The sequence below is a fragment of the Daktulosphaira vitifoliae genome, unplaced genomic scaffold (genome assembly GCF_025091365.1).
Source record: "Daktulosphaira vitifoliae isolate Bord-2020 unplaced genomic scaffold, ASM2509136v1 Scaffold_4, whole genome shotgun sequence".
In the NCBI taxonomy this organism is placed as follows: domain Eukaryota; kingdom Metazoa; phylum Arthropoda; class Insecta; order Hemiptera; family Phylloxeridae; genus Daktulosphaira; species Daktulosphaira vitifoliae.
The window spans coordinates 38,192,412-38,201,307 of NW_026099575.1; the positions used below are offsets into that span (position 1 = coordinate 38,192,412).

At 29.5% G+C, this 8,896-nt stretch overlaps 1 protein-coding gene across 3 annotated transcripts in view; it reads right to left on the reverse strand.

Annotated features, from left to right (window-relative positions):
• Positions 1-7,802, reverse strand: part of LOC126906095 (uncharacterized) — a 24,724-nt gene extending 16,922 nt beyond the window's left edge. Inside the window, exons 1-2 of one of the 3 annotated variants that reach the window (XM_050686373.1) lie at positions 7,539-7,802; positions 6,693-6,831 (exon numbers count right to left, since the gene is read on the reverse strand). In XM_050686373.1, coding sequence (XP_050542330.1) covers positions 6,693-6,831; positions 7,539-7,640 — 241 coding nt within the window. In that variant the 5' untranslated portion in view covers positions 7,641-7,802. The remainder of the gene's footprint in view (positions 1-6,692; positions 6,832-7,538) is intronic. The other 2 variants (XM_050686374.1, XM_050686372.1) reach the window with 2 other exon arrangements.
• Positions 7,803-8,896: the final 1,094 nt, after the last annotated feature.

The following is an 8,896-nucleotide window of genomic DNA, read 5'->3' on the forward strand; positions in this document are numbered from 1 at the left end:
TCCACCCCTCTTCCCATTACCACGGAGGTGGGGCGGGTGGGTGAAGCGGAGAGGGCCTAGAACTCTCTATTTCACCCTACTCAGTTCCTATTCAGCCACCGCTCCACTGTAAACCAGACCGTTACACACACGCGTTATCGTCGTGGTGTAAAGTCCAATAAATGCCCATCGTCGAATACCCGCCGCACTAATACGTGAAGGAAGTCATCTTCGTAATACCGCCATATACACATCGTGCAAAAAACGCCGAACTGTTCGCACCGTTCTCTTCCGACGTCAACGCACCATTTCATTATTCTGTTTTGTCTTAATTTCCTGTAAACTTTAATTAGTGTATACGTATATGTCAATCGCTGTAGTATCTCGTTTATGTTTTTGGTTTGAATAAACGGCTCTACACTGATTCTTTTTAGTTAAATTGTGTCGGTTACATTATTACGACGCTAATTGCATCAAGGCATATATACAATATATAGACTAGGTATTTTTCTTATATTTCAGACTTTTGATAATTTCAATTTTTTAACTGAATATAATTTTTATGACATATTTTAAAAGTATTTAACAAAATAATATTAACTGTAGTCAATTTTTTTATAATTCAGTGTGAAATGCTCTCATACATTCTGGACATACAGCACATTCTGAATCATTAGGGATTTCTAAATAAAAAAAAAAGCTATATCTTTATCCCCGAGATCCATTTTCAACTAGAAAAAAAAACATCATAGTATAAATTGTTATTATTTTTCATATAATATGCACAGTGGTATCATTCGATACCACATGGTAACTAAGCAATTTCGAATACATAACGACATTATATTGTTTTAATTATTGTTAATTATATATAAAAAAAAAGTAAAATTTGACTTTTTCAGATACACAAAACAGTTTTGCGTTTATTAATATCTCTTACAATGATAACACAACCAAGTAGACCGATGCGCAACGTTCAGTACATTAAACGAAAACAATAATAACATTGCTACCATCATTTCTCGATTTTATATAAATTCTACAATTTAGTAGTATCATATGATGCCACCGTGCATGAAAAGGTTAAGTTGTAATATAAAAGTATTTTACTCTAAATTTATTCAGAGATGAATAGACTTTTTTTCTAAATACAAAACGTTTTTGGTTTACTTTCAGTAACTATTCCTGTCGTGTACGAGGCAATTAGACCGTAGGACGGCTAGTTGTGCACCGCAATAGAATGCCGTTTTACCTTAAGCCTGTTTAAAAAGTGTTATTTTGATGCGAGAGTGGGTCACCTAGGAGATGACGGCTAATTATACATCCCATAAGTAAACGAGAGTAGACAATAATTAAATAACAAATAATCACATATATTAGAAATTTCTCGGAGTATCTTAAAATTTATCCAACTCTCCTGTTTCACCCACTCACCCTCCTTCGATTACAGTTGAAGGCGAGATCGAGGAGGGGGGTAAATCCAACGTAAACTAACCTAATGCAATGTGTTTTGTACGAGGCAGCTAGACCGTAGGATGGCTAGTTGTGCACCGCACTAGAATGCCGTTTTACCTTAAGCCTGTTTAAATCACTATTATTGAAGCGTGAGTGGGTCACCTAGGGTATGACGGCTAACGGTATAATACGAAATAATCACTATTATTAAATAGGGGAAACCTAACCCAATCCAACTCTCCTGTTTCACCCACTCACCCTCCTTCGATTACAGTGGTAGGCGAGATCGAGGAGGGGGGGGGTAAATCCAACGTAAACTAACCTAATGCAATTTGTTTTGTACGAGGCAGTTAGACCGTAGGACGGCTAGTTGTGCATCACACTAGAATGCCGTTTTACCATACGCCTGTTTAAATCGCTATTATTGAAGCGTGAGTGGGTCACCTAGGGTATGACGGCTAACGGTATATCCAATAAATAACGAGAATAGACAATAATTAAATAATAAATAACTATATATATTAGAAATTCTTCAGAGAGTATTTTAAATTTAAGGGTTAGCGGGAGGTCCTTAAATACTAAGGCCGGCGAAGCGACATAAAACAAAATAGTTAACCTCATTATTACAAATAATAAATAACATTAAAAAATAATATAAAACTCAGCTGAACAGATGAAGTTGTTGATGGTGATAAGTGGACTGTATGAGATCTTGTGGTAATGGTGTCGAACATCTGAGTATGCCGAGTCAGAGTGTAGATCTAGGCACGTAATGGCAGATGAGAACAGACGGTGGAAAAGCGACTACGGCAATGAAGATATTTAATGATGGTCAGGGACCAATCAAATAACAAATACAAGTAAAACAAAATATAATAAAAATTATGACGCACAACGGCCGAACAATTTACCATTCAAGCGATGGCGCTTGCTACAGAAAAGAATGACACATAGTTAAACTATCTGACTGACTTACGACAATGAACTGTACACGGATGACAATTGACTCGGAGGTCATCGATTTGCCGTGCTGGGTGGGCAAGGGAGTGAGTAAAGCAAGATGCTGGAGATCAGCTGTCACACGATATAATATAATCAACGATGTTTGTAACAACTGGTCTACTAGATTTTTGCTAAAGGCGTTCTTTACCAAACACAATAAAACTAAACTAATGTAATGGTGGGGGTTGGGTGAGGATGAAACCCAATGTAAACTAACAACGTTTTCTAAGAATTTTATCATCGATTTCCAGACGCTTAGGTAAGCATATTTCCAATATCAAAGATACCACTGTACAGTAACGATCACTCTCGTATGCATTTTATTAGAAAAATGACACCTCCAGTGGTGTTTCACGCCTACGCATTTTATTCTTTACTATATATTTGGTTCAACACTTCTTATCCTGTCATATTTGTTTTTAATTACCATTGACGTGCAGTTTTCTTTTTGAAAACTAACAATTTATTATTTAATAAATTTAATAATTTACACGTATAAATAAAACCACGAACCAGCAACCACAATCGTTTTCTACACAAAGTAAGTAAATTGTAAGCAGGTATGTAAGCGGGAGTAATAAATCTCGCGTCGAACGAAATTATTTTAAGGTATGATTTCACGGGTTTGACGTTCCCCATACTTGTGCTTCAAATTAAAATATTCGACACAATGAAACCTTAACGTGTCTGTCAACGTCTACGGCTTAGAACGAAATGACGTTAAGATGATTTGGTTGGTGTATCCGCTAAGAGTCACCGATCAAGATCAACAGAATCATTTTGACCTGTTATATATTGGTGACTTAGAAAAATTACATTATGCATACATTTCAAATTTTTCAAGGCTCGTGCGCAACCAAAAAACCAAATACAAATGTCGCATATACACTTGTAGACGTTGTTTCACTAGCTTTGATGATCAGTCTAAAAACGACACGACATCACATGAGCTACGAGTTCATGGTAAAAATATCGGACGATGTGTCCTCCGAACTCCTTGAACGCTACAGTACCATAATCGCCAGTAATATATAGTGGGAACGAGGATCGCGAAAAGGTCACCAAGGCATTCGTAATGGCGGTAGTGGAAGTGACGTGTAACATTTTCAAATTGTTGTGCAAAACGAACGTTCCCATCCGAATGTCTGCCGAAGATGTGTATAGGCATGGGGAGAAAGTGGTATGTGACTTGTGCCGCACAGCATTCAAGGATTCCAACCCTCTAGTCGCAGATCACTGTCATTTATCGAGCCGATTAAGACAGACGTTGGGCAATATATGTAACCTAAAAGTGAAGATAGTCAACTTCGTACCATGTTACCTACACCACCTTTCGGGTTACGACGCGCATTTCATTGTCATTGAATTGAGGTACAACGATTAAAAGATTTCGGTCATACCGAATTTCGAGGAGAAGTATATTTCGATCACAAAACATATGATCAATCACTTGTCCATACGTTTCGTCGACACCTTCTGGTTAATATTGGAACTAAGTGGTACAGATTTAAACTGTACTTACTCGACAAATGAAACTTTATCGAGTTGTAAGATTATTTTGAACAAAGTTATATGGAAAGTTCCACACGCAACTGTGTCGGATGACATGCGGTTAGACATGCTCAAAATCCTGGAAAATTTAACACCAATTCAAATAGCATTTCGAAGTTGGGATCTATATGAAAATTCTGGATTACCAAATAGTAAAAGACAAGCCTGTACTGTGAAAACTTCTTCACAGACTGAGAGCCCGAGATTTGTTATTGTGGCTTTTCAAGCGGATAGAAAAAATAAAATAAACAAAGGTAGTAGATTTGACCATTATTCGTTATCGTCTCTAAAAAAATATTTGAACTCAGAATCGTACCGCAACTTGCGGATGGACTTTCCAAATGATAAGTATGCTGTAACAAATCACATGTGTACTAGGGTGGTTTTAGTGAATAGGAATCATTTTAGAAACTTAACTTTTCTAAAATTATACAATCAAAATTAGTTCCAATACTTTTAAAAATGAGGTACGCAATGTTTCAGGTAAATCAGAAAAGATTAACCCGTGCCACAAAAGACCTAAAGTATGAGAACTCAAAAATTTTGGATAACCGTACATTTTTCATTGTTTTTTTAGTTCAGTGCGTGAAATAATAAATTCACTACAAAATTGTAAGAACAAAAGTTGTTTCATGAAATATTTTGCAAAAAATTATATTTTGAACAATTTTTTGATTTACTTATTATTTATGTATAAAAAGTCAATATATATAATTTTGTTGTTAAAAACTCACAAAATAAAGTGAATTCAGTGTTAATTTTATAATACAAAAAAAATTTTTTAAAAATTTTCAAAGATACATCAAACATGAAAACTAAAAATTAATCATTTAACTAGTTATCAAAAAGAGTACTCTTTTTGAAATCTGAATATTTACTGCGGTATTCATTTACTACTTGAAGCAAATATTGTTTTTTATCGTTTGTTATTTTCGTATTAAACTCCTCCATTAGTTTAACACCCCTTTCAGCTATATCATTTACTACATTAATGCTATTATAAAGGTCTATTGATATCTTGAAATTTTTATCAGTGCTCCGTAATGATGGGTCGATTGTAAGAAAACTAGTATCTATATTAAAACGTTTGAAAAATTACATTGATTTTCCAAAAATAAAATCTTGAAAAATTTTATTTAATATTCCAGTAGCTTCTTTTGTATTTAATAAATATTTTTTTAACTTTAACTTTAACTTCTGGTATATTTTTATATCAGAAGTTACACTTAAAAAAATGTGTGGTCATTTATGGTATCTATCGCCAGAAAATACGATATTATCACTTTTTTATTCTAATGCTCCTTTTGATACAAAAAGAAAAATTATAGCTGCTCTAAAAATCCATTTTTGAGTTCTCAAACTTTAGGTCTTTTGTAGAACGGGTTAATTTTTTCTGATTTACTTGAAACATTGCGTACCTCATTTTTATAAGTATTGGAACTAATTTTGATTGTATAATTTTAGAAAAGTTAAGTTTTTAAAATGATCCCTATTTACTAAAACCACCCTAGTAGTATACATGCCTATGTATTGACACTATAATGCATTTTGTAAAATTATGGTTTAATATTATAGATTCCATAAACTAGTTCATATAGCATATTGTTGACATTTCTTAAAAAACATGTATATCTATTTGTAGTCTTTAAATTTTAAAACTCTCTAGAACTTGAATCAAAATTACTCTTTTTTTTTTAAGCTATGCTAGTTAAATCTTTAAAAATATTGCGCTATATGTTTTAAATAAACAAAACGCTATGTTATCAAACTACAAAAATTTTAAAGTATGACTAATTCTGAATTGTTATAAAGAACAAATATAAGTTAACAAAAAGTTATTTTGGTTTATTTATATGTGACAGTGTTTCATTATTACACAAAGAAGTTTAATGCTATTTTTATAAGGTGTATATTAATTTGCCTAAAATTATAGCTATACAAAGTTAGCAAAGTTGAATAATAAAACATGTTTAAAACATCAAAAATTAAAACAATTACATTGATCTAATGGAACATTACACATTTGTAATTGTTTACATATGTTTTACACAAGAATTTTTTTTTTTTAAATATTTTTAAAATCCTGCCAATCTATCACGTCAACATACCACCCTTTTGTATGACTTACCTTAAATTGATAACTTGTGTATAAAAATAATACAATAAATAATAAATTTTAAATAATTTTAATATATCTATATGTAACTTTAAAGATAAAGTAGAAGAAGCGAGAAATCGGGCTTTTACAAAATAAAATGTGAAAGTTCTAACAAATGTTACGCAAGACAAAAAAAAAAAAAGGAATCAGCTTTAAAAAAAACTTAATAAATATTAAAAATCAAGAAATTGATATATCTCTGGTGGCTGAACATTTATTGACACATAATCACTCGATTAAAACCATAAAACTAATTAAAAACATAAATAATCACAATGAATTTCATATAAGAGATGCTTGAAAATAAAAAAAATTTAATTATTTGGGATATTGTAAAAATATATGCAAAATGTAATAATATTACTTAGTGATAACGTCACTAGGGATAAGATTACTAGGGGTATATAAGAGAGTGTTTTTTATGTCGGTGTGTCAGTTTGTGCTTAGTATTGATAATGGTAATATTGTTTCCGAAATACGTATCCACGATTTTTTTTAGAAATTTTTTTTGTTGCTTTTTGAGCTAAATATTTTTAATATTTAATACCTTGATCAAAAATGTCTTTTACCTCCGTATCATCCAATTCATATTGTTCTATTAAGTATTGATTTACATTTTCTTTAATATTTGATAATTTTATGTTACAACTGATATATTTTATATCTGCTTGTGTTAAACCTTTAAACTACAAAGAACAATAATTAATGTTTTTTATTTTTTTGTATTTAAAACAGATAAACAAAAAATAATTTAGATTACAATTAGATCACATGTATATTCTTAATAAGTATAATGAATGAAAAAAAGTAAAAATTTTTAAAGTTGTCAGTTTTATAAGATTATAAACTAATTACTAAAGAACTGATTGATAAAAATTTTCAAAAGTTTATTTTCGTTTGGATTTGTTAGTACTTTATATATTTTTATTGAATACTTATGCAAACATAAATATATTATATTAATATTAATATGTATATATTAATCGTCGTTAATAGGTGATGTAGCAAAAATAATCAAAAGTTTTGAAAATTTAAATAAGAATTACAGTATTTCTTGGAAAAAGGACAATAATAGGTACAATAATAAACGGATACTCGTTACAAACCAGAATCTGTTTATTATTATATATTGTATACAATTAATAAAAACACACTAAAAGATTGCAAAACTCTAGTACACAAAATAGAAGTATTCTCAATCGAAGTATTGCTAGAATTCTATTTAGAAAATTTTGTTAAAATCATTTTTTTTTCGTATTTTTATTGTAATAAATCGTTTAAGTAGAAGTCTTAGTAATCAATTCTGCGTAACTCTTGGTGTTTAAATAGATGCTATAGAAGGTACTCGAACTACTAAATAATTAAAGTAAGAGAATAAAATAATAATATTTACAAGCTCTTTTTCCTCGACATTTGACGTTCCAGCTGAAAACGTATGTTTGATAATTACACACACAAAATAAAGTAATATTCCAAAATAAAAATAGAAACCCATTTTTAATGTTTGTTATAAGTGCAGCAGTAATGAAAGTCTAGAAATTATATAATTTTTTTTAATTACAGCGAAACAAGAAAAATAATTTTTATTAGTAAATTATTATCGTTTATATATATATATATGTATAGATAAATTTAAAATAATCTAAAAAATGGTACAAAAAACAATATTTTACTGGTGAGCATTAATTTTATTATAACTTATGTTTTAATAAAATTTAATTTATACGTTTACACATGATGTACGTTAATAAAAATTATTCATAGATTATCAAATTTTTACCTACTCATTCTCACATAAAATATAGCATTAAATACCATCTGCTTTTTAATAAATTCAAATAATAATTTTAAATTTAACCGTGTATATGATTTATCCTTAAAATGTTTTTAAAATTGTATTAATAGGAAAGAGTTTTTTTTTATTTTACCAAGTTTTATCATTATTAAGATGAGATTTGCTATAAATAAAAAATCATTGTATTCCCCTTGTAAGGTATTTTAAAATAAAATAAAATACAAAGCCGAAAATTTTAACACAAAGATAGCATATTCTTGAACATGGTACCCATTTTCATCACGAAGACAACGTAAAGTTCGAATTTTTTTTTTTCATATTTAAGTATATTAAATAAGCTTTAATTTCAGATACGTATAGAAGTATCAATATATCTGGAACATTATTTATAAACAAAAATTATGTTGGAAAAGTTTAACTTATGTGCAAAAATTTCTATTTTGTATTTTGCCCTCTCTGTGGGCAGGTATTATCATAAAATTTATATAAAATGAAAGTAAAATATCTTAGGTTAAAGAATTTAGTTTATAAACTTAAAATACAACAATAATTTTAACAAAAACATTTTAACTTTTGATGAAAATTAATGATTTGATCATTTCTTTTATTGTTTGTTATATCTTACATTCATTGGAGCGTTATAGAAATGTTTTTTTTTAAATAGTAAGCATGTAACAATAAGTAATTTATAGTACGTAACATAAGCTTTAATTTAACTTATATTTAAAGAAACAAGTAAATTGTTAAATTTAAAACAAGTTTATATCAAATGAAAGTAGAATACCTAAGGTTTCAATATAAAAAAAGTATTATTTTGATTTGTTAATATTTCACAAAGTTATGGTAGTTTTAAGTTAACAAAACATCACGATAAAAGGTAATTTTTTTTGCCAATATTACATTTTTTTTTTAATGTCGCCAGCCTTTTGCACATAGAATATAAGTCGTCCGGACAA